Genomic DNA, 23,803 nt, shown 5'->3' on the forward strand with positions numbered 1-23,803 from the left:
GATTGTTTTAATATATGACAGATTAAAAAAGCAAAATGAATACCCATCCTGATCAGTTCAAATGTTCGATAATTAAGACTTAAAAGATCCAAAAAACTCCCTTTTGCCATAAACACTTAATCCTTTGTTGGTATTCTGCTTGATTTCCACCACCCAGCTTTTAGGTTTTCCCCTTCTAGTGTGCAGTACGCCTTGCGGATGAAATAAATATTGCCAGGCAATGAAATCTCATTTTCTAGTAAAGGATTATTGTAGGTAACTGTGTGACAGTGACGTGCCAGCTTTACTTGCCGCAAAACTGGCTTGCTGCTTTTTGGCACGGATAGGCTCGCTCCATTTATGCTGCGTCTGACTGTCGTCTTGATTTGGGTGTGTATCTCGTAAAATTTCTGTTGAGTAATACGCTAGATAATACACTCAGTGCTGATGGAGGCAATTAGGCTTTAATACGAAGTGCGGTAGCGTTGGGATCTGCTTCCTCGCAGGTGTTGGGGCTGGGGCCGTGCCCTCCGCAGCTGCCAGGGACTTCAGGCTCTCCCAGCGCTCGGGTCTCGGCCCCCCCTGTCTCGGCAGCGATTCACGGCTCTGCTGGATGTCTCTGGTCGGCTCCGGGGGTCGAAGAAAATCCAGGCAGAGCCATGTCGAGACTTGCTGGAATGTGGATTAGTTTCATACACGTCTAAGGGCAGGGATGCTCGGGAGAAAAAAGGTGAAATAGGGCTCTTGTGGCTTTCAGCAGGGGCTTTGAGGAATCCGTTTTTTCCCTGCCTCTGCACATCCGCGTATTTAACAGTGAAAATAAATCCATCAAACCCCGACCACTGGAGATTTAGCACATCCGAAGCACAGCCTGTAACTCTGACTGTATCGGGAAGTACCGTTCCCGATTTTGGGGTTCTGAAACGAGGATCGAAGGATTTCAGGTCTAATCCCGTGTCCTTAAGTTATCTATTTCATTCATCACCTCGAACTGAATTGCTGCAGCTGAGCAGCGTGAGCGCAGAATCCTCTTACCCTGTAGCTTTCCTCGCCGTGTGACTTCACCTGTAAATAGAAGTCGGCTATAATTAGATGTGGGGCTCGCATCTGCCCTGCGCCTGCAACAGGGAGCCTTAATTCAGCGTGAATGGAATTTCCTCGGGCATTTGTCGGGTAAGGAAGCACCGGACCTGTAACCGAGAGCCTTCGCTGGGGACAGCCCTGAGAGCTCCTGCTCCCGTGCAATGCCGCAACGCTCTTTTTGGTCTTCATCAGTTGGAAAAAACTGCAGTACGTTAAGCTCGTAAAGGGGACGTGTGGTCTTTGTTTAGCTGGACTAGCTAAAAAAGCCCCTGAACTAGTTTTCTCAAATTCTTCATAGTTTTCTGTCCTGTCAGTTCGGCAAACCAGACGAGTTGGAGTTGTTTTAAGAGCTTCGCAGCTATTGCAGCCAGTTGTAGTAGAGACGTATGGGTGAGGGAAAAAAACACAGCCTGTAAAACAGCTGCTTTGGATTTGTGTAAAATCAAGATTTGTGTATTTTGTGTGTCTGGGGAGGAAAAGAGCAGTGAACAGCAAGTTCAGCTAACCTTATGTTTTTAGACCAAACAGCCCCTCTCCCGCCCCAGTCTTTCTCAGCACGATGATAACCGGGGAGGTGTGGAGGGAAACTTCTCCCCGTGTCATCTGGAAAGTGTCTTGTTTTTTGAACGGGACATCGGAACTCCCTTGTGACAAGAATCTGGAAAATGCGATCGGTTGAATTTGTGCATGCGCAAGCTCAGCCTTAAGACATGTGTGCGTCTGATATTAAAGTTTTGGCATGGGCTGAAGCCCTGTATGTATAAGAACGGCTAACGAGAATTTTACCCGAGCTCGTTTTATGTCTCCTAGGCCATTAGGAGTAAAAAGGTCTTGACTGATACTGAGTGTGAAAAAGCACAGAACAGAAATCCTAGATAGTTAATGGAAAACTTGAGCTAATTCCCCTTCACGTTGCCATTTCAAGTCTTGTATAAGTGGAGTGCAAAAGTAGGACTTTGTATGTTGAAAATAATGGCTGTAGAAGCAAAGAGAAGAGCCTTCCCTTCAATCGTTGGTTCCCTGGGAAAACTACAGGAGGGAGCAATCCCTGCGCTTCCGCCGGGAACAGCGAAACGCTGTCATCTTGTCTGCAGGTTCTGCACACAGCAAATAACTCAGCGATGACGTACGTTAGGCTTCGGTCGGGGGGGGGGATAAACTAGGAAATCCAGAAAGTCTGCATCAGGGCGGTACAAGGTAACACTGCGGATAACTGCAGAAAACCAAACTTTGTAGGAAGAAACGCCCTTTTCCGTTATGGGCCCCTATTCTGCAAAGGTCTGAGCACCTGCTTAACTCGTTGCGCTGGGAGCAGTTGGGCTGACATCAGCATAATATTTATTGTACATAAACTCCAGGGCATGTGTTTTTGCAGAGTGTCACTGGGGAAGGTAATCTGGCGGGCTAGAAATGAGGAAACGCTGGCGAGTGGCAGACCGTAACGGTTGTGATGGTCTTTCAGACTAACAGGGATGCCAAAGGAAAAATATGATCCTCCAGATCCTCGCAGAATTTACACCATCATGTCAGCAGAAGAGGTAGCCAACGGGAAGAAGTCGCACTGGGCTGAATTGGAGATCTCGGGTGAGTTGATTTGGGTTTGAATTTTGGTTCGGCGGAGATGTCAGTACCCCAGAATCGCACCAGATGCTTTCAGACAGGAGATCTTGTTGTGAAAACAGTTTTTCTGAGCTGGGGGAGGAAGAATAACTGACTTCCCAGCTTGCCTTTGGGCTTGGCTGGCTCATATTCGGCCCAGTTGATTTAAAACGCCAACTCAGGTTGGACATGGGTAGCACATCTGCTTCCCGAGAACTGTACCTCGGTCTCTAACTGGGAGGATTAAATAATTATTTAAAATCTGCTTGTGGAAAAGATACACGGAGTTATCTTCCGCAAGCATCACTGAGCGTTCCAGTGAAGTTGTAGGGTTTCCACCCCGGAAATCCCATATTCAGACATCCCCCACAGTTTGTATCTGATGGTTTGAGAGCACAAACCTGACTGAAGAGGTGGTTCTTTGTTTTTCTTTTTTAGGTAGAGTGCGGAGCTTAAGTACGTCTCTCTGGTCGCTGACGCACTTGACTGCTCTGCACCTCAATGACAATAATCTTACTCGCATTCCACCTGATATTGCCAAGCTTCATAATCTGGTTTACCTGGATCTGTCATCCAACAAACTCAGAAGTTTACCAGCAGAACTAGGAAACATGGTATCTCTCAGGTGAGAGCAATTATTCCGGTTCACTAGTCAAAAATCTACATTCTGGGATTGGGACCGAGAATCTTATTTTGCTTTCCATTCTTGTATTTAAAATAATTCTGAAAAAAATTCAAGATTGGTGCAAAGCTTCAGTTCCAATAATTACTGTTGGGTTCGTTACCCTTCTTTTCTGATCTCTACAGATAAACGTCTGTAAGCTACGTAGTCTTCTGCTCTGAAACGTTCTTTGAGACTTGGTGATTGCTTGCTGTTTAAATTCTCCCTGATTTACTTTCGCGTTTGGGGGTTTTGCAGCTTTTTTTCCCCTCTAATGAAAGTATTTTGGTCGTGCTTTGAAATGGGAAGATTGGCATATCTTTCCGTAATACAAAAAAAAAAAAAGATGTTGAAAATGTCATCTTTGAAGATGAGCGGCACATAGCGCTTTAAGAGTTTTCTTGTGAAGTGATACTCATCAAAAGTGTTTTTGCATTTGCTGCAGGGAATTGCTTTTAAATAACAATCTGTTACGGGTTTTGCCTTATGAACTTGGACGTCTCTTCCAGCTACAAACCCTAGGTTTGAAAGGTGAGCGAGTTCTTTACCTTTAAATATTCCTAGGAGCACTCTTGAATTACTGGGCTCAAAAGCTTTGTGTATTACCTCAACATTTTCTTACAGTTTATTTGAGATAGTAAGCTCGGAGCAAAAATGACCAGCCAGTTTGGAAAACAATGCTTTTCTTTTTTAATGCTATTAAACGTCCTTACGAGCCTATTTCAAACCTGTAGATAGGTAAATAAACCCTTTAACCTACTGTGTTATTGACTGAGGTGAGTCAAAGGAAGAAAGTCTCTGTGTGTTAGCTATTTCTATAGCATCCGTTGCTGTGGGATTCCACAGCTCCAAGTTAAGCAACCTAAATATCTTCAGGGTCAATTTGTCTGTTCTCATTATGGGAGATTTTCTTTGGTTGGAAAGCCTCAAGAAAGTCAGGCAGCTAATCACCCAGTCATCGTTTTCTCCTCTTGGCAGGCAATCCTTTATCACAAGATATTCTCAGCCTCTACCAGGATCCAGACGGAACTCGAAAGCTACTGAACTACATGCTCGACAATCTAGCAGGTGACAGCCCTACAAATCTGATTGACCGAAGTGGTTTAAAAGCGTGCATTTCTGACAGCGTTTGCTGCTGAAACAAGATTCCGAACCCCTGAAGGGAGAGTATTTCCTAACCGCTTTTGCCTTTTTGTCAAGCGGTTCCAGTCGTACGCACAAACACACGCTCGCACACACAGTGGAAGCGGTTGACATATATTGTCCGAGCTTTTCCCATGTTACCACGTTACAGCCAGTTGTTCCCACTGTTCTGTTTAAAACCCTTCAGTTACCAACAAAGTGCAAAGTACTTCCTTACCGAAGCCATTTTGATACTTCCCAGTAGAAATCATAATCCAAATGCTAGCAGAATGGCAAATTGAGATCTAAAAATACCAAAGTGATTAAGAATATCCATTACCTGACTTAAATCCTGCTTCGTGGTGCCGTAACTGAGCTTTCTGTTTTGCCACTTGACGTCCACTAAGTTAAAACGTTGCAGGAATGATGGCTATAGGGTGAAGTTCTTGGAGAACGGAGGGGTATAGGATGCCTGAACCACTACAGGATTTATCCCTCCTTCTTCAGCAGGAATATTGCAGCGGTGCTTCTAGATTTGCAAGCAAGAGACAAACGTAGTTGTGAATCTTAAAACTGACAAATTTGCTTTTACTATAGCTAGCCATTTAAATGATTTTTGCCTCCCCTTGAGTGTAAAAAGACTTGGGGTTGCAAAGCACAGTACGGAACATTACTGTTCGGTTGTCATTTTGACTTAGAAATTGTAACTTACAAATATAAACCCGAATAAATCACTGTTTTTGTTTTTTTGTTTTTTTTTTTTTTTTAGTTCATCCAGAGCAGCTGCCTCCAAGGCCATGGATTACTTTAAAAGAACGAGACCAAATTCTGCCCTCAGGTAAATCTGTGGTTCTTTTCCCCGTATTCGCACAATGGCGCACCGAAAAACTTTTCTTTGGCTCGATTTTCAGAGGAGTCGTCTGCCTCACATGGATCGGATTGAAAATAGCAGTTTGCGTTCCTCCGTGCTAAAACAATTAACACACAGCTGTGCTGTAAATATCGTTTTTGTAATTTCAATGGGATGCCGGTCATTTCTTTTCCACGTTAGGCTTTCTCATAACTGTTCTAGCCACGGATGCCCAAGCCAAAGAGCTTTTTAAAAAAACCTTATTTCTCAGAAATAATAAGAACTGTAAAATAACTGTCTGAAAATGCCGTGTCCGTGCACGGGCTGACTAAAGTGAGACTTTGAGAAGTCCCTATCTGCAAGTAAACCCCTGGAGTGCCTGGTATGAAGTTAATTTAATGCCCTCTATTGTTGCTTTTGGTAAAGTGCAAGAGGCAGCGTTTCGTTGGCTGTCCAAATCCAGTGGCTCTTCTTCCCCTGTGCATCCTGGATATAGCCCTCAAAAAGCATCTGTGGGCTTGTACAAAGAAGAAAAATACTAATATTGTTATTGCAGATGATCAGATTAATAACCAGCGAGAATAACATGGCGGTCCTCTACAGTTTTTTAGAAACATGAAGATGGCAGGTCTTCAAAACTTACCTCGGTTGTGCGTTAGGCTGGCTAATGTTGCAGCTAAGATCATCTGTCACTTTTTTTCTGTTAAATAACAACACACCAGAAAAAAAATAAAGGAAGAAATGAGAGAAGCCAAAGTCCCGTAAGCCACCACAACATTAAGTTCTGCATTTCTGTTTCAAATTCCCTTACAAATCAGTATCTCGGTGGAGCTTTGTGGACCTTGGTTTTGGTTTTTATACTTCCTGAGCAGAAATAGAATTCAGAAGTCCTTAGAAAGCATAGTTAGGCAAGTGAGCTGTGGAATATTTCATGGTAGTATAAAAAAATACAGCTTATAGTAAAACCTCACTTCTTTCCCTGCAAATACGAGCAGTCTTTTCCCAGTGGCAGGGTGCTAGGATGTTGCATTTACTTATCTTTTTAAATTGAAGTGAAGTCTGAGGGAGTTCAGAAGTTTGTGTGGAAGAAGTGTGTTTCAGGTTGAATGAACTGATGAGCTGCCTGCTGACTACTCTCTCTCTTTTTAAAAAAAAATGCGACCAAATAACGTATTAGCTGCTTGCTAATTTATGACTTCATTTCTCCTTCCCTTCCCTGCCCTCACCCAGACCTCTCTCTCCCCCTCAGACTTGATAGACACAGATACAACTAGATACTACTTAGAAATGTTGAATAGGCTCTTGGAAAATTGTACAGATGTTTTGGAATGAGACTGTCTGAAAATGAAGCATTCTAAAGCAGCGTTTCTCTATGATGTTGTGGTGTCATGACATGGTATCAGCTGCTTTAGCAGCCTGGGTTTGCCTTTGCTTTAGAGTTGTACCGGTTGCTTAAGCCTGAAGTTGCTTTATCGGGGCATTTCATGCAATAAATACTGGGTTTTGATTCCATCTGGCTGCTGCTTTCCTTCTCCTTACCCCCAAATTCAGAGGGAGACTGTTCCTAATTGTTTCCGACCTCTGCATCTCCTCCATCCTCAGACGGAATAAAGAACTGACCGTGAAACGGGATTGCATTGCTTTGTTAGGCACACGATGCCGTCTCGTTTTGGTAGCAATGCTGATTTGTTTTCGGGAAGAGTTTAGCCTTACGTGGTAACTGCTGGCTCAGCAGGGCCTTTTTTACTCCCGCTCACGAAACGCTCAGTGGAATAGGCCCACTGACTTGTGTTCGCTAAGCCCTCCAGAACAGACCGTGTAAGATTCAGTAGTTTTGGCTTGAATAAGATCAGCATTCGTAACCTTCAGAGGCCGATAACCTTTCCCTTTCTTTCTTTCCTTCCAGCTTCGTTCACAGTTATGTGTTACAACGTGTTGTGCGATAAATACGCCACCCGGCAGCTCTACGGCTACTGCCCATCTTGGGCACTCAACTGGGAGTATAGAAAAAAGGGAATCATGGAAGAAATCGTCAACTGTGATGCAGATATCATTAGTCTTCAGGTAATTGGAACATAACTGTATTTTTCATCAGAAACAGAAAACATTAACTTCCACCTTTAGAATGAAATGCTCCCTTGAAAACACCATATTCGCCTGCTTACTAGCAAATTCTGGGGTTTACGCACCTTGCTTACCCGTTGGCTTGTGTTTTACAAAATGAGACAAAGGGAGCGAGATAAAATTAGCTAAATTGGTAGGTAATTTGCATTGGAAGATCTGGGTCTTTTCCCCGTCAGGTAAGCATCCTGAATATTCTCCCTCTGTGCATACGGGGTTTACTGCAGAAAGGGAGAATATAGACTGCTGTAAGTACAGAAGCTAAAGTCCAAAAAAATACTCTCATCGGCAAGCAAGGGGATTCTCGCGGTCAAAATTAAATATAAGTTGTCATCGGTACGTGTATCCTGCTGTGTTATTAGAAATTTATCGCCAAAGTGTAGAACAGTTGAATGCTTCTGCCTTTAAACTGATCTTTTCGGCTTTCAAGCAAGTTGTGGTAGGCAAAAATCCTGCACAAGAAGAGAGTAGTTACCTCAGTCTGAAAACCTCAAGAGATCAACCTCTGAAATCCTCTCGGCGACCAAACGTTACTACAAAGAAAATATATTGTTATAGAACAGCGAGAGACCCTTGTGCCAAAGAGCTCTCCAGATTAAATATTAATTGCTCCTGGATATCTATCGATCTAACCTGGGACGGTATCGGCATTCAGCTGTCAAAAATACCAGGTGTAATCTGTTGCTATTCAAAATACACCTGTCACTTGCCCTTTTGGGAGGATTCCAGGATATCCAGGAATGCAGATCCGTTTCCAGCGGGCCGTTCATCTGGGAAGTGACATGATTTGTGCAAACAGAACCTTTTGGTTTTGGTGAGAGCTGCTGCCTGCAAGCCAAGGCAGGCCCGAGTTGCCAGACAGCGGCAGGAAGGGTTTCTTTGACTTTGGTAGCCTTAGGGTGTTTGTGTTCAATTGCAGGAAGTGGAAACAGAGCAATACTTCACCCTTTTTCTGCCAGCCTTGAAAGAACGGGGATACGATGGCTTCTTCTCTCCAAAGTCACGTGCCAAAATCATGTCCGAGCAGGAGAAAAAGCATGTGGACGGCTGTGCAATATTCTTCAAAACTGAAAAGTAAGGGGCAGAAGCGGCTTTTTAAAAATACATTAAAACCAGCGTGATGTAGGTCTGAAAGCTTTCCTCTCTCAGGGTGCGTGTTAAAGTACTGTGCTATAAAACAAAAAATAAACTTCACTGCAAAGAATGATCCTCCCTTCCCTTTTCCTGCTCTTTTTGCGACAGAGTCCTTCCATTCCTTTCAGGCTACGAACAAATATCTCTCTCCCAAAACACGGGAGCTGCAGGAGAGCTAGTGTGAGTAAAAACTTCTGTGCTCCGTGTGAGCATTTTTTGGCAGGTCTAACAAATACTTCACCTCCTCTACAAACTTTTGCCTTGCTTGACAGAAGTTTCACCCCCTCTAAGATCAAAGATCTATAAACTGTGCTGGCTTAAGGTATTAGAAGATGTCTCACAGAATATTCTCTGCTTTTCCGAATGGAGACTTTCCATTATTGAATACCCGCTCCAAAAAAGTTCTGCTACACCAAAAACAGCGAGCCGTTGGGAAGGGAAGGGAGGTGCTGGCATTCAGGCTTCTCATCTGCGTAAACTGCTGATGGGTTGCACCACCCCGAGCATCCCTCTGAGTATTCCCCTCGCAACAGTTTTTGGTGATGAGAATGGAAGTTTTGCAAAGCTTTACCTCTTTTACAGAGTTTTCGTTGCTTCCAGAAACCAAAATATGCCTTTGGGATCATGTATAAAAACAACCCGACTGGTTTTGAATAGAGGAAGTCTGTGAGAACAAACAACTGGTGTTTTTCAAACCTTGGTACAAAGAAGGGTATATACAGAACTGGCTATTACGCTGTGGCACTCTCGGTTAACAAACAGAAAATATCTTCTTGTTTTGCTATTGATATTTTTTTTTTAACTTCTAAGAGGACAAAACCAAAAAACCCCCTTTTAATAGGTAGCCTTCAGTTTGTCCCAAAGCAAGGTGTTTTGGGGCATACTAAGGCTGGGATGGAGTAAAAACCCAATTTCACAAAACTAGTGGTGACAGCTGGTGGTTTGGAAGAAGCTGGTCTATAATACTGCAGTTGCCCAAAGTAAAAGGCAAGCCTTTAATTACTATTTCATCTTAATTTTTTGCCTAGAACGCGCCGGAGGAGGTGCAGTAACCTCTGAGCGTTGCTCTGAATAGTGCTACGCTGAAACAAGTAAACACTTCCCAAACCCCAGGTTGCTCATCACCCCTCAGAGTATCTCACTTGCCAGACCGAGACCTCTCCCCTGACTGGGGGAATGTCTCTTACAACTGTTTTTTCCTTTTATAAAACAAAAGAAATACGCCTCACCCTGTCCTGCAGGCTCTCTCCTTGGACGTGGTAGACCGGAGTGCAGGTAGAAACCATGCCTTTGCCCGTAGCTGGACGTCACGCGTGCTCACACGCGATTCTCTCTGTTTAACCAGATTCACGCTGGTGCAGAAGCATACGGTGGAGTTCAACCAGGTGGCCATGGCGAACTCTGAAGGTTCAGAAGCCATGTTAAACAGAGTGATGACGAAGGACAACATCGGAGTTGCCGTGGTGTTGGAGGTGCACAAAGAATTATTTGGAGCAAGTGAGTATGACCGTGGTTCTCTCTTTATTCAGTTCCACGTAAAGGCATGAGTTATTCTTTAGGTAAAACGTCTCTATAGAATATTATTGCCTTCGGTGGCGGTAACCAAATGCTTGCAGATGAGAAAACACTGTTGACTGTGCTAATTTGGGAAATTGTGTGGCTAAGTCGGTGGCTAAGACGGGGCACAGATGACATGATTTCCTGGTCTGCTTGCGCTCGCAGCCAGATGCCCAGCTTTACCTTTCTCCTCTCAAGCTTTTGTCCCTGCTGACTTGCTCTGCTAAATTCTACCTGAAGAATTAAGCTTTTCCAAGGTCAGCGTGTTCATATGCATACGCTCTTACCAATAGTTGCCGGCAGCGTTCAACTTCTATTCTCAACTCTCTTTTTTTCCCCTTGATTGAATCCTTCCCTCCTCCCCCAGTGATTATATGACAGTGCTAATGTACTGATGTGGAGGAATGAGATTATCAGGTATCTTTTCATGCCACCTGATTGACCGACTGTCACATTTTCATTAAGTTCGATCAGAGGCAGCAGACAATTTCAACGTACTTAAAATTGCCACCCTGCTCTGTCTGTGCGTCTGTTTTTTTGATTGCTGGTTTCCGGTGCACCCTTCAAAGGAGCAGAATGTCTAAATCGCAGGACTGGAAGGAGCTGCCGGTGACTTTATGCCCCGTCTTTCAGCGTACTGTTTCTCAGATAAATAGGGAAACCAGCTGTAGCGTTTGGCAGCGGCCAGGTTCACGCTGCATTCATTTAAGCAGGTTTTTTTACCCAAGCGAACAATTTGCCGCAGCGTAGGAGCTAAGTCGAGAAACTCCCTTGTGCCTTAAATATTGAATAGTGGTGCACGGTCAAGGGACGACCGCCTGAGCAGTAGAAAAGGGGTACAATTGTAATGGTATCGGATTCTGCTGGCTATTTCTTTCCTTTATTGGAGAGATTTAGTCACATAACATTACGTAAATGCTGCTAATTTAGAAAAGAATAGCGGTTCAGGTAATGCCTCCATCTGCTGGTGTGTCTGACTTGGAGTCCTTAGTAGGTAGACCCTGATTGTCTATACACATAAAAAAATCCACTGATAAAAATGTACTTGTTTATCTAGGTATGAAGTCGCTTCATGTGGACAAACAGCTGCTTATTGTGGCCAATGCCCACATGCACTGGGACCCCGAATACTCAGATGTGAAACTCATTCAGACTATGATGTTTGTCTCGGAACTGAAAAATATCCTGGAGAAAGCCTCAAGCAGGCCCGGTAGCCCAACAGCAGATCCTAACTCTATCCCTCTGGTGCTGTGTGCGGATCTCAACTCATTGCCTGATTCAGGTAAGACTGGTTTTGCCTTAATTCTTAACTTACGTTTTTAGAATGTTTGAATCCTCTTGTCCTCGGAGGGCAACGGGGCGGTTTGCGCTTCCCTGGGTAGGTACGGATGAAAGCTTCCTCAGTAACAGCTGTCCTTCGAAATCTGGCTGAAGAGAATGCAAGTCCTCCGGTTGAGTAGACCGCTTTTCGCCATCGGTCATACGCTCCAGAAAAGTTGGTTGTGCCTGCCATAAATCGTTAAATAAATACCCACGCCTTGAGCAGCAATAATAGGAAAGGTGTGAGTTTGTGATGGAACGTGAAAACTTTCTAAGTGGACAGGTTTGATACTGTAATATCAGGTATGTCTATGAAAGATGCCTCTCTAGCACCCCGTCATATGCGTACTACAGTGCAGGTTCTATGGGTTTACTGTAATCCTCAAAAAATGGTGTCAAAACCGCTGGAGAACCTCAGTTCCCTGGCTGACGGTCGGAAAGGTGGCTCAGATGTGGACAAGGCAGCTGCTGTTTAGACTTCCCCTTAGGTGGAAAGCTCTTTTCTCATCTCGTGGGGTGTTTTATTGGCGGTTTGGTTTTTGACTCCGAGGCCAACATTCCCTGGACGTTGTATTTTAAAGCAAGTCCCTGAATCCTTTCCTTTGCAAACAGGTGTAGTGGAATACTTAAGCAATGGCATAGTAGCTGACAACCACAAGGACTTCAAGGAGTTGCGTTACAACGAGTGTCTCATGAACTTCAGTGGCAACGGAAAAAACGGGGCTTCTGAAGGAAGAATAACGCATGGCTTCCAACTCAAGAGCGCCTATGAAAACAACTTGATGCCTTACACCAATTACACTTTTGATTTCAAAGTAAGCAGCGATTTTTCTGAAATGGCAGACGTTGACCTGGTCTCCCCAGGACGCTGTCTTAATTTTCTGACCGTTGGCTGTCTTTCTCTTTGTTCCTCTAAGTGCTTCATCACTGGTTCCTACACTCGCTGGACGCTTTCCTACCGCACACAAATCCTTGATTTGCTGGTGTTTTTAAGCTTCCCACCTGGCTCTGGCCAGTGACTTAATGAGAACGGATGCCGCGCTTTGAACACAAAACGCCGCGCGCGTTTCTTACCCTAATGCCAGCGCTGTGCCTCTTCCTGCGAGTCGCAGCTAAGAGGCCAGTCAAGTTGAGGTTGCCAGAAGAAGCCAGGTCTGTTCTCACTCTCGTGTTTCTCTTTCTCCCTAGGGTGTGATTGACTACATTTTCTATTCCAACACTCACATGAACGTGCTTGGTGTCCTGGGGCCTTTGGACCCTCAGTGGCTGGTTGACAACAACATCACTGGGTGTCCACACCCTCACATCCCTTCAGACCACTTCTCACTGTTAACACAACTCGAACTCCATCCTCCGCTCCTGCCTCTTGTCAACGGTGTGCACTTGCCGAACAGGAGGTAGTGTGGAGCCCTGCCCCTTTGAGGGCAAGGACCTGTTGTTACGGACCTGTACAGTTGTAAATCAAAGTATATAGGAGTGAAGTATGGCCAACCTTAAGCTGCTTCTTCAAGCTCCTTTCCTTATGTGTTTGAGATGAGATTTTGCACATTTTGGTGCATATTGGTATCATTTGGCACTAGGGCTGGAACCAAAGTATTATTCCCTTTCCAGGTTTTTAATTTAAGTTTGGGTTTTTTTGTTTTGTTTTGGTTTTTTTTTTTTTTTAAAAACTGGCAAGCTTTTTCTTTTCGGTAGGAAGCTGCACTTATAAATGGAGAAATGAGATTAAAAACTTGCTTATTGACATATTTCAAGAGAACGCTTTTTTCCAGAGCGTGGCGAAATGAGCCAGCCTTTTAGGAGAAAGGAAAACAAAAATAGAAACGCTTGTTTTGTAGGAAGGCTATTAGAAATACTGTTTGTTTGAACCCAAAACGGAGACTGAACTCTGCATCCGAAATAAATTTTGCACATTAGCGAAGCACTTAATTCCTGATTATAAATGATTAGCAGCGTGGCCCTGCCCCTCCTCTAACTCATATTAGAAAACCAAAGATGGCTTCATACCTGTGATAAAATCGGAGGTCTAAATTCTCCTGATGTAATTTCCTTCACAACGAAATTTCCAGCCAGGCTGCGTCTCGCAAGACATTGCGGGTGAGCGTTTAATGCTGCGTGTAGATCGCTTGCTCGGCCGATGCCGCAGTGATTAGTTTTTTCCGGAGCTCTGAAGGACTCCGTCCTTCCTGGGCGAGACGCGCAGGGATCCAAAGGAACCTCTCCGCTCTGGCAAAGCCGGGGCAACGCTGTTGAGCAGCGCAGTTTGGGAGCAGGACGTAGAAATGGTAAGAAATTGCACTTGAAGCGATTGCCGTCGCCAGCCTTCGGGTTGTGGGGGAGTAAAGACGTTGCAAATCCCTCCTAGCTTCCCTTTTTTCCAAAGTTCGGTCTCAAAGACGGGAAGCTTGGGATTAACCGCCTAAGCGTAGGGTACGGGGAGAAGCCGCTGGAAATGACCTTTCTTCTGCCTCCGAAGGGCCCGCGCAGCAGCTGGCGACAAGCTTTTTTCACCGGGGGAGCGAGCGGTAGCCGTAGTCATTCCTTGGGATTATTTTTCCTGACCCTAGTTGCCAAATAGCCATCCCACCTTTTTTAAAATAATCTCGCTTTTCTGTTGTCGGTCAGGGTTGAATTAAAAAGCTGCTGGTTCATTCCCAACTGTTAATGCTCTTTGGATGTGTTGGAAATCCTTTTTTTTTTTTTTTTTTTTCCTTTTTTCCCCCTTTTTATGCTTTAGGTGGCCAGTTCAAAACCTTGTGCCTCAAGAGGCGTTAAACATAATGCAATTTTCTGAAAAATTGGTTGGCTGCTTAATGTTTAAAAAAAAAAAAAAAAAAAGGGCAAAACAACAAATGGCACAGTGATAGGAAAAGGTCGTGTCTGTGTTTTTAAGTTTTTCCTTATTCTGCTTTTTTGCTGCTATAAGATTTTCTTGAATTTATATTTTAAACTTTTCATGCACTTTACTGTTTCTAGTCTCAAAATGTGATATTTTTAATAAACGAAAAAAATTTTCCATGATGTGAATGAAATTTTTAAAGAGATTGATAGCCTATATTTATGTCTCATTCGTATACTTAAAAAAAAAACAAAAAAAAAGTCAAATTTAAATTGTGAAATTAATTTTAAATACTAAGGAGCCATCTTCTGCCTCGCAAAACTGCCAAGTCAGGCTGTTCCTCTAACTCTATAATTAAGCGTTTCCTTTGTCGTTTTATACGTAGGAAATTACCCATAGGAAAAAATTAATAATAATAATAATAATCAATTGGATCTAGAGTAGAAACTATTCCCTGACTCTTGTTGGGGGCCGGGGAGGGGGTGGTGTGGGACAGAACGCAGAGAGGGGTTTAACGAAACCATAGCTCCCTTGGAAAAGAAGTGCCTAAAAAAACCCACCAAAAAAAAAAAGAAAAAAAAAGAAAAAAGGAGGCGTCGTCTATTCTCTGCTCTAAATTGGAAGCGATCGCAGCCGGGTGAAATCCCTGGAGAGCGCTAAAAACAAACAAACCAACAAACAAAGCCCTTTTTAAAGACGGATTTTCCTCGAGGTGCAGGTATCTCTTTTTTAACATACCTCAGCGTTCGCCACCTGGCCATTGATTGCCCGTAAATTGCGGGAGCGATTTGAGAGTATAGTACTGGAAAGTAGAATAGCATGAAAAACTTAATTTTGTGGACATTACCTTTCTGTAATCAGCTACTGTATCTTTTTTTTTTTTTTTTGGGGGGGGGGTTGGGGGGGGGTTGCTCTGCTCTGGAGGTGTGCACTAACAAACCCTTCTCCTCCTTTTCCTACCCGCATGGTAACTAGCGACGCGAGCAATATTTCCTACCATACTTCACTCCCAATATTTTTTGAGCTGTTTGTATAAAATGGAATTTCAAATTTCACCTATGATTGTATATGAACTGCGGAGGAGCCCGTTTGTTAATAAAAAGCAAAACCAACAACAATCCTTTTGTAATATCGGGGTGGGAGAGGATGGGGATGAAGAAGAAAAAAAACCAACAACAACAGCAACAAAAAAACAAACAAAAAACCAAACGAACCAACCTGGCAAACATTGTACGCTGCTTACGTTTGACTTTCTTTGGTTTCTAACCGATTGAAGTGTTCCGTTGCGGGAAGGTGTTTAATTGGATTTTCTCTGCTGCGAAACCCACTTCCGAACGTCCGCTACGCTCTGCGATTTTTAAAAAGAAAAAAAACAAAACCAAAACCCACGTTATTTTAACAGACATTGCACAAAACCTCTGCATTTTTTTTTTTTTTTTTTTTTTTTAAAATAAAGGAGTCTTGTTTATGTTTCAGTCCATGCATGTAACTGGGGACGTGTTTACCCGCCTTTCACGTGTCTGGCTCCCTCCCAGTTTTCCTTCTGTTTTTTTCCCCCTTTCCCGGCAGGAGCAGTAAGGGGATTGCGCTTTTTTCCCCCCCACCACCCGAGCAGAAACGTGATTTTGTAAAAAATCTCTCAAGGGAGCAGGCAGCCCTCGGCGCAGGATGAGATCCCTTTGGGTAAAACATACGCATCGTCCAGATGGCGACGCTGATTTTCTCCTGACCCAGACGGAAGGCGACGGGAGGGTTTTTTTTCCTAGGGGAGAGGAAGTATTACAAAGCGAAACATCCCTAATCCTGAGCAGAGACGGATGGGAAACCATCACTTTCCCTCCATCTCCGACCCTCGGTTCCCAGCACGTCACAGGCGACGCCGGAAAGATTAAAAAAAAAAATAATAAAATAAAATAAAAAAGCTCCGAATCCTTTACCGCTCCTCGCCGGCTCGGTTTGCTTTGGAAAATACGGTGCCTGGTGTCAACTTCGAAGCGACAGCACTGCCTAAAGCAAGCAGAGAAAATAAAATCCAACACCCTTCTACAAGCAACTTTTTAAAAATTCAATACGGTGAATCTGTTAGATACGGGGTTTTGCGTGTGTGTGTGTGTGTGTGTATATATATATATATATATAAAAAAAGAAAAAAAAAAAAAAAGAGAATTTTGTACAATGTAGCCGAATATTTTTGTTTCCTTCTTTCGATGTTAAGGAGCGTGAACACTTGCGTCCCCCACGCTGAAGTCAGGTGTGGCACAATGGGCTCCGAGACCAGCTTCCCATCCCATTTTGCCTCCTTAAAAGCTTTTGTCGTCTCTTTCTAGCATTCGTGGAGAAAATATGTCATTTTTTCGGTAACCTTTCGCTGCCTGTCGGAAGCCACTCCCTGTTAGTCCGCAGACACATTCAGAAAAGGTCTCATCAGTCCCAAATCCTCACCCTTCTGTGTTTTATAGACTAGAAAGCCAAAATCTTTGACTCTTAACCTTTTCAGGAGCACTTAACCGCTGACCACAGCTTTCAAAACCACGTCGTCATCTTCAGCGTTTGGGCAACGCTGCGGATGGCTGACGGTTGCCCACTTTACAAAGACGCTGAGCGTCTGCAGCTCCCACTTGATCCCCAATATTGGGTTTTTGGAGACTGGTTTTCCCCACCCAGCTCGTGAGAGACGTCGGGTCCGAATCGCAAGCGAGAATTTGAGACCTCAAAGGTTCATATCACTTGTTTCTCGGGGGGTTGGTTTGGATGAGGTCGGGGCTGGGGGGGAGACTGGAAGGGCTTGTTGAAGTTCAGAGTTTCTTTGTTAATTTAGAAGACGGGTGGGGGAAACACTTTAAGGATTCCTAGTCCAGGAGCACAGTATTCGCACCTTCTCGGTAGGGAGCAGGAGCTATGCAAAGACCAGATTTAAACCCAGCGACAGAGGAGCAGAGACTTCGCTTCCACCATTTCCGAGCATTTTCGGCTTCTAGCATCAGACCCTTCCTTTGGGATGAAACTTGGCGTAGCGGGACGGAGCGAAAGGTCTTTTAGTCCCACCCAAACCGAACCAACGGCCCGCCTTAGAAACATCACCCAAATGCTGCACGCACCCTCTAGGCACTGGTATAAAAGGGAGTTTAGTCACAAATATTAGTTGTCCTCTCCCCAGCGACCGCAGCTTTGTACGCAATTACGATTCCTCTGTTCTTGGCTTCTGCGTAGATATTTCTCTTGTAATGATAAGGAAGATCTAAGACCTGATTTAAACCTGAAGACCTTCTCCCTGTTGTACGGAGGGGTGACCGAACTGAGCGCATCCCTATCTGACGCCCTGGTACACCGGGCAGCAGCAGGAGGTGCAGCGGGTCGTTGGCCTGCTGGGTCACCACAGAGGTGGGATGATGGTCTGGGCGGTCTTCGCCACCAAAACCCACCTGGTAGGAAGCGAAGCAGCGCACGAAGACTGGCTGAAGTTCGTGTTGGCTGCAGAAGGGGTATGGTTTCGGCACCAAGCACGGGCATTGAAAATCCTCGCCTGCCTCATTTCCCGTGTCCCAAAAGGAGCCCGAGCGCTTGGTCTTGGAGAGGTTTTACCCTGGGGAGCAGAGGACCTGCTTTGTTAGAGGCCGGAAAATAAACGAGCCCTAGATGCAGAAAGGTTTGGGTTTTTCTGACAGACACTCATAGCGAGGGAAAGCATCTTGCAATACACAGCTCATCAGTTTTTATAATACAATCAAAGTATAGTCATGTACCTCCCCTCTCCCACCCCGCGGCATTCAAAGGCCACACAAACCGCAAGAGAACCTGGTGGAAACCGTAAATCTCTTAAGTCTCTATGCCGAGCATCACCCGAGAACTCACTTTTAAGATTAAAAACACTTTTTAGGAGATTATTAGGCTCTAGATACAGGCGCAGCTCTAAGCGACACAGTGTCTTCTCCTGGGACCACTCTTTGCACCGCCACCGACCACGGGTTGGCTTTTCCTCCAGGGAACAAGAGCAGGGACAAAAACCAGAGGGGACGAGGCAGGCGCAGGCATCGCACCATCAGAAAAGGGACAAAATCAACACCTTTAAAGAACTCCTTCATCCTAAGAAAAACGATTCGACCCTACAAAAAGGTATTGAGAGAGGGTAAAGTTCGCTGGTTTGGCTACGTTGGAGGATGATGGGCTTCAGGAGCACGGTTTCTCGGAGTGTGTCTGAAAAGAAGCACGAAGATGGAGAGATGCTGGGCTATTTTGGTACTTCGGGGTGATTTCTCAGCCTTGATGGCGAAGTACGCCAAGTGATATGACTCTTTCTCTATTTTCCTTTCCCCTCCCCCGGCAGCCGTATGGTGCGTTGAGCTTGCAAAACCTCTCGACCCTTCTGAGCTGGCATTTGTCTGTATTTGTCTTTGTTCCAAAGAAAAAAAAAACAAAAACAAAAAAAAAAACAAAAAAAAACCCCAACTCAACCAAAAAACCCAACCCTCCTCGTGGCTTTCTTTACGAGTGACACGTTACGTGACTTTTTCCGTTTTTAATTATCGCGTCCTCTGTTGGCTTTCCGAGCAATGAAAAGCGTTTGTGCGCACCGTGTTACCCAAATATGCCCTTCGTTCACAAACTCGCAGGCTTAGGCCGCAGCAGCGGCCGTGCCAGCCCGGGTTCCCCCTCTTCCCGCCCCCGTTTCCCACTGGTTATTTTGGGATGTCCGGGACGGGGAGGCGGGGGGGCGGAATTTTTTTAAAGTTGGTTTTCTTCCTTCTGCGTTGTCTTTGCAACCGCAAGGTCCTGTCCCTCAAAAGATGGAAGTGCACGTGGGGAGGGGGGAAGCGGCAGTGGCAGTGTCACTCCCGGGCACGCTTACAGTAAAATTTTAGGGGGGTTTACATCTCGTTTTATGGGAAAAAACCAGCCGGGGGTTGGGGCAGGGGGGGCCCTGGGTGGCTGCCATCCCCACCAGCCCAAAGTCTGACACCAGCCCTGGGCACCAACGCTTCCAACTTCAACCGAGACCTCAGCAAAAAAACCAAGTAACTTGCTTATTCCATGCTTCCCACGAGAATAAATAATAAGAAACCTTCTCTCCAGCTCTCCCCTTGGCTTTTACAAAAGGATCCTCTTTTTCTCTGTTACTTTTTTCTTCCCTTTTTAATTTTTTTTTCAATTTTTTTATTTTTTAATTTAATTTAAATGCTCCCCCCACCCCCACCCCGCACCATGGAGATGGGGTACTGCTCACGCGCGATGGATAAGATGAAATATCTCGTTTCTCCTCACCTGTGTACTTTTATTTCCTTCTGTAGGCAATAAACGTCCCTTTTGCCACCACTCTTGGCCCCTTGCTGTGGTTCCCGAGGAGCCCAGGGGTGGGCAGGAGGGGGACGCGGGGACCGGCCGGGGATATCACACCTTGTCCCTGCCCTGGGACATGCTTTTGGGTGGTGGGGAGGGTGACGCGGGTTTGATTCCTACCCTTTTGGGGAGGTTCCCAGAGCTCAGACGCCAAGGAGACCTTTAAACAGCGATGATTTGGGTTCCAAGTCACACCTGCATCACCTTGGTCCCGGTGGCCAAGGGACATCCCTATGCCGAGGTCCCCGCGGGACCTGTGCATCCCTCCCAGGGAAATGGGGGTCCACGGAGAGAGCCAGAAATTTCCCAGTATCTCCCGTTCCTCCCGCGCTCGCCCAACTGGGAGCCAACGCCGCGGGGCTGGAGAGGTCAGACCCCACCCCGTGTCCCCATAGCACGACCCGCTCCTCCCGGGAGCTGTCAGAAAAAGCCACCAAAACCCGGGCCAGACGAAAAGCGGCACGTTAAGATGAAGCAGCCGAGGGCCCCGTGGTGCCACGGTCCGGTCTAACCTCGCCCCCCAAAACCCCCCCATTTTCACACAAATCCGTGCAGAAAGAGCTGCTGCAGCCCAGGGAGCGAAACACGTTCATCCTTTTATTGATGGCGCCTGGCACAGGCTGCCATCGCATGCAGGCGACAGAGGGTGACGCCGGGTGACCAAGGGGGAAGCGTATTTTTTGGGGGGTGGGGGGGTGGGTAGCAGGGGAAGGCTCCTACCCCCTGCCAAAACCCTGGGAGCAGAGCAAGCGCCGCCGGCGTTGTGCCGTGAAACCCAGCGTTATCACGGCGCAGAGGAATAAATAACCGCGGCCGGTTATTTATCGTCGTGTCAGGAGAGAGGGAGAGAGATGCTTTAGGGAATCTGTGGGGGGGGCCAGCACCACGGCCCCGCTCCCCCAGCCCACCGCTCCGCTTCCCGCCGTGCCCGCGACGCCCCTTCTTTTTTGGTGGCGTTCCTGCGGGGTTTTTTTTTTTGGGAGGGGGGAAGGAAAGAAATGAAAATAAAGCAGTGGGGAGGAAGGGATGGCCCCACCTTGGATACATCCCTTCTTTATGGGCGGCGGGGCAGCGCATACCTCTGCATCAGCTTGTGGATGAGCAGCTGGATCCAGGGCGCCTCGGGGGCCACGCACACCTTCTTGTTTTTCTTTAGGGTGAGGCTGCGGGGGGCGACAAGACCCCCCCCTCAGCCCCACGCATGCCGCTTCCCCAGCACTTTTCCAACCGCGCCGCTGTCTGCGGAGAAAACCCCTCTCGCTCCCCGGCACCGTTATAAGCCAACCCCTGCAACCCTCGCTGGGAGATAGATGGGATTTTGGGGGGCTCCATGAGCCGCGCCGGGGGTGACCCCTGTTAAAACGAGCAGCGGTGTCCTGTGCGAGAGTCACCGCGAGATGCGGGGGCTTCGGAGAGGGTGGAAGCGTATTTTTGCACCGGAACGTAAGCAAGCGACCTGCGGGAATCAGTCTGCAGGCTTTCCACTTACACGATCTCCTTCCTCCGGCAGTGAATCCCCGGCGGCGTAACGTCGATGGCGAGGATCAGCCCCAAGTTGATGACCCGGGCGGTGGATTTGATGCACTTGCACCTCATGTTGGTCAGCAGGCTCTCCAGCGACAGACCTGCGCCCCACAGCAGCCCGCACCCAGCTCTCCGCGTCCCCTCGGAGGGAGGCAGACGGGGACATCCCCCCCATCCCCGCCATCCCCCTGCCACCGTCCTGTCCCCTCCCCAGCACCCATGGGGATGCTTGCAGGGACGGACTGGTGTTAATGGGGTTTGTAGCGGCGAGGCTGACGCAAGGCTAATCCTTCCCAAAGCTTCCTTTTCATGCACACGGAGGGGGTTCAGCGCCTCAGGGCTCGAAAACCAACATTTTATGAATTAAACCCATCACCCACCCACCAAGCGCTCTGGTTTCATGGGGGTCTTGAAGAGAAGCAGCTTAAATCCATCGGGCAAAACCCCCCGGCAGTCCCATGCATCCCCCTCCAGCTTCGCCACCGGGTTTAAAGGATAAACTCCAGCTCAAAGATGGGCCGGAGACAAACGTGAAAGCCCAGAGGAGCCCATGGCTCCATCCGGGGCACCGAGGGGTTTGGGTGGGGAGACGGACGGACACCCCCATGTCACTCACCGCCCACCGGCACCAGGTCGCTCAGAAGCATGGCCAGGGCCAGCGCCGCCGGCAGCAGCCGCATCCTCGCCGCTCGCCCCCAGCCGCCGCGGGGGCTGCTTTATAGCCAGCCCCCATGGGGATTTTGCAAGCAGGGAAACGCCAAGGAGGGGGGGGGAAAAAAAGGAGCTGCCCCGCGCTTCGACTTCCCTGCCATCGCTTCCCCCTGACGCACATGGCCCACGCCGCCCCCCCGCCAAAAAAGGCGGAAGACACAGTGGCCACCTCCCCAAACCTCCTGCTTGCCCCACGTTTGTCGGTGGAGAAACGCCGATTCTGCCCCTCCACCCCGTGGGGACTCGGTCCCCCTGAGCACCCCCAAACCCCCGGCGTGCCGCAGGAAGGGACGCAAGTGACGGTGACCGAGGGCTTCCACCTTTATTGGACCTGTTGGATGGCACCCAAAGGGGACACCCAGTGCACGGCCACAGGGTGGGAGGGAGGGGAAGCGCGGACTGGCATTTTCCAGGGCTTAAATGCATAAAACGCAAAGGAAAAAGGGGCTGAGGACATCACGCAGCAGCGCGCACCCCCCCTTCGCACCGGAGCAAGGGGACAGCAGGGTGGGGGGGGTCCAGTTTGGGGCCTGGCACATCTGGCCGTCCCAGCGGCGGCAGCTTCCTCAGCGGGGAGCCTCTTTCTTCCTCCTGCCAAAAGCAGAAGTGGGGAGAAACGCGTGAAGACCGGTCCCCACGGGACGCCCCAGGTCCCGCCAGGAGCCCCTTTGGCTGGGGAGGGGGGGGGTGTGTGAGTGGAGGGGGGAACCTTACAGGTGCGGGAGGTCCTGCAGGAGTTTCTTCACCCACAGGGTGTCAGGATCCACGCAGACCCTCTCCAGGCTTTTTAGCTTAATCCTAGAAAACACGGAGGGGGTTCAGCCCATCCTCCTCTAGTCGGGGGGCTGGAGCAGCCGAGCCCCTCAGCACTTCTCATAAAGGAAAAGAGTACGAAACAAATAATTTGGGGAGGATGGGGGGGAGAAGAGGACTCGTACCCCCCACCTTCCCCCCCCAGGGAGCCACTTACACCACCTCAAGGCGCCGGCAGCTGCTCCCCACCGGCCGGACCTCGATGCTGCTGTATTTCCGTGGGGAGATGAAGGCCCTGGTGGTCTTGGCGCAGCGGCAGCTCAGGTTGCCATTGGCTTCCAGGAGAGCTGGAGGGGCACACGGCCGCGGCTTCACGCGTTGCGTGTCCCGAAAACCCACCGAAAATCCCCAAAACCCTTTCTGGGCAATGCATCTTCCCCCCGCTCCACATCCCACCAGCATCACCGGACCCACTTCCAGAAGAGCCTCAGATGTATTTAAGCCCCAGAGGTGACAGTGGGATGCCACCTCCAAAAACCTCCATCCACCCCCCCCCCCAACAAGCATCCTCCAGCCCCACGCCTGGGGGGTCACGGGGAGCCTCACCTGCATCCCCGGGGCGGTGAATCAGCAGCAGCACCCCCAGAAGCAGGGCCGCCCGCGCAGCCATGCCGGCCCCATCCCCGGCCCCGCCGGCATCCCCCTATTTGAGCCGGAAAATAGGAGAAGTGAAGCGGCGCAGGCGGGAGGCCCCGGGGTCGGTCGGGGTGGTTTTTTGCCCATCTCCCTTTCCCTGCTGACGGCGCTCGCGGAGTTTGCAACGATGCTGATAAAAGCAGCTCCGGGCTTGGCGGGGGCCCCGGCTTCCTGAAACCGACTCCGTTTTCCCCTTCCTGCTAAGCTGGGTCTTGCAAATATACCCGTCCTTTCCCCCGGCCCTTGTTCTTAGCGGCCGCAGGAGCCCGGAGGGTTTTTGGGCTGCTTTTTTCTTCTGCACCATCAGATATTACTCATTTTCTCCTACACCCAGGTTTCCCCCCTGCAAGGCTCATCCCAGCCTGGGCTTTGGGGGCATTTGCCTTTTGCCATTAGCCCAAAAACCTCTTCCAAGTGACCTCGCACCCCTCCCTTATATTTTCTTCATGGCCTTCGCTGCTCTCCAGAGCCGTACGCCCGCCTGCATGCCCCAGCCCCATCACCAATGCTTGGATGGGGG

General features: G+C 47.8%; 3 protein-coding genes across 8 annotated transcripts in view; 1 reads left to right on the top strand and 2 right to left on the bottom strand.

The window, feature by feature from the left end:
• Window positions 1-14,447, top strand: part of CNOT6L (CCR4-NOT transcription complex subunit 6 like) — a 32,460-nt gene extending 18,013 nt beyond the window's left edge. For all 5 annotated transcript variants that reach the window (XM_074588660.1, XM_074588661.1, XM_074588663.1 and 2 more), the window contains 11 exons: window positions 2,525-2,646; window positions 3,100-3,286; window positions 3,768-3,853; window positions 4,301-4,390; window positions 5,214-5,282; window positions 7,201-7,358; window positions 8,335-8,489; window positions 9,895-10,046; window positions 11,164-11,388; window positions 12,039-12,241; window positions 12,615-14,447. In XM_074588660.1, coding sequence (XP_074444761.1) covers window positions 2,535-2,646; window positions 3,100-3,286; window positions 3,768-3,853; window positions 4,301-4,390; window positions 5,214-5,282; window positions 7,201-7,358; window positions 8,335-8,489; window positions 9,895-10,046; window positions 11,164-11,388; window positions 12,039-12,241; window positions 12,615-12,827 — 1,650 coding nt within the window. In that variant the 5' untranslated portion in view covers window positions 2,525-2,534 and the 3' untranslated portion in view covers window positions 12,828-14,447. The remainder of the gene's footprint in view (window positions 1-2,524; window positions 2,647-3,099; window positions 3,287-3,767; window positions 3,854-4,300; window positions 4,391-5,213; window positions 5,283-7,200; window positions 7,359-8,334; window positions 8,490-9,894; window positions 10,047-11,163; window positions 11,389-12,038; window positions 12,242-12,614) is intronic.
• Window positions 14,448-18,374: 3,927 nt separating this feature from the next.
• On the bottom strand, window positions 18,375-21,850 carry LOC141743760 (C-X-C motif chemokine 2-like). 2 transcript variants are annotated; one of them, XM_074588667.1, is made up of 4 exons: window positions 21,740-21,850; window positions 21,089-21,224; window positions 20,679-20,762; window positions 18,375-18,654 (listed from the first exon to the last, which is right to left on the bottom strand). In XM_074588667.1, the coding sequence occupies exons 1-4, from the start codon at window positions 21,801-21,803 to the stop codon at window positions 18,411-18,413; spliced, it is 528 nt and encodes a 175-aa protein (XP_074444768.1). In that variant the 5' UTR covers window positions 21,804-21,850; the 3' UTR covers window positions 18,375-18,410. The 2 variants fall into 2 exon arrangements, with proteins under 2 accessions (XP_074444768.1, XP_074444769.1); XM_074588668.1 differs by lacking the exon at window positions 18,375-18,654 and adding an exon at window positions 20,031-20,558.
• A 353-nt stretch (window positions 21,851-22,203) lies between these two features.
• LOC141743762 (alveolar macrophage chemotactic factor-like) lies at window positions 22,204-23,300 on the bottom strand. The gene is made up of 4 exons (XM_074588670.1): window positions 23,194-23,300; window positions 22,805-22,934; window positions 22,549-22,632; window positions 22,204-22,425 (listed from the first exon to the last, which is right to left on the bottom strand). The coding sequence occupies exons 1-4, from the start codon at window positions 23,255-23,257 to the stop codon at window positions 22,401-22,403; spliced, it is 303 nt and encodes a 100-aa protein (XP_074444771.1). The 5' UTR covers window positions 23,258-23,300; the 3' UTR covers window positions 22,204-22,400.
• Window positions 23,301-23,803: the final 503 nt, after the last annotated feature.

This window comes from Larus michahellis, chromosome 5, assembly GCF_964199755.1.
Source record: "Larus michahellis chromosome 5, bLarMic1.1, whole genome shotgun sequence".
Taxonomy (NCBI): domain Eukaryota; kingdom Metazoa; phylum Chordata; class Aves; order Charadriiformes; family Laridae; genus Larus; species Larus michahellis.

Coding starts and splice junctions, on each gene's coding strand:
- LOC141743760 (XM_074588667.1), bottom strand. CDS start 21,803: ATGCGGCTGCTGCCGGCGGCGCTGGCCCTGGCCATGCTTCTGAGCGAC. Junction 21,225..21,739: donor CGACCTGGTGCCGGTGGGCG/GTGAGTGACATG, acceptor TGTGGGGCGCAG/GTCTGTCGCTGGAGAGCCTG. Junction 20,763..21,088: donor TGCCGGAGGAAGGAGATCGT/GTAAGTGGAAAG, acceptor CGCCCCCCGCAG/CCTCACCCTAAAGAAAAACA.
- LOC141743762 (XM_074588670.1), bottom strand. CDS start 23,257: ATGGCTGCGCGGGCGGCCCTGCTTCTGGGGGTGCTGCTGCTGATTCAC. Junction 22,935..23,193: donor TCACCGCCCCGGGGATGCAG/GTGAGGCTCCCC, acceptor GTGCCCCTCCAG/CTCTCCTGGAAGCCAATGGC. Junction 22,426..22,548: donor CTGCAGGACCTCCCGCACCT/GTAAGGTTCCCC, acceptor TGCTTTTGGCAG/GAGGAAGAAAGAGGCTCCCC.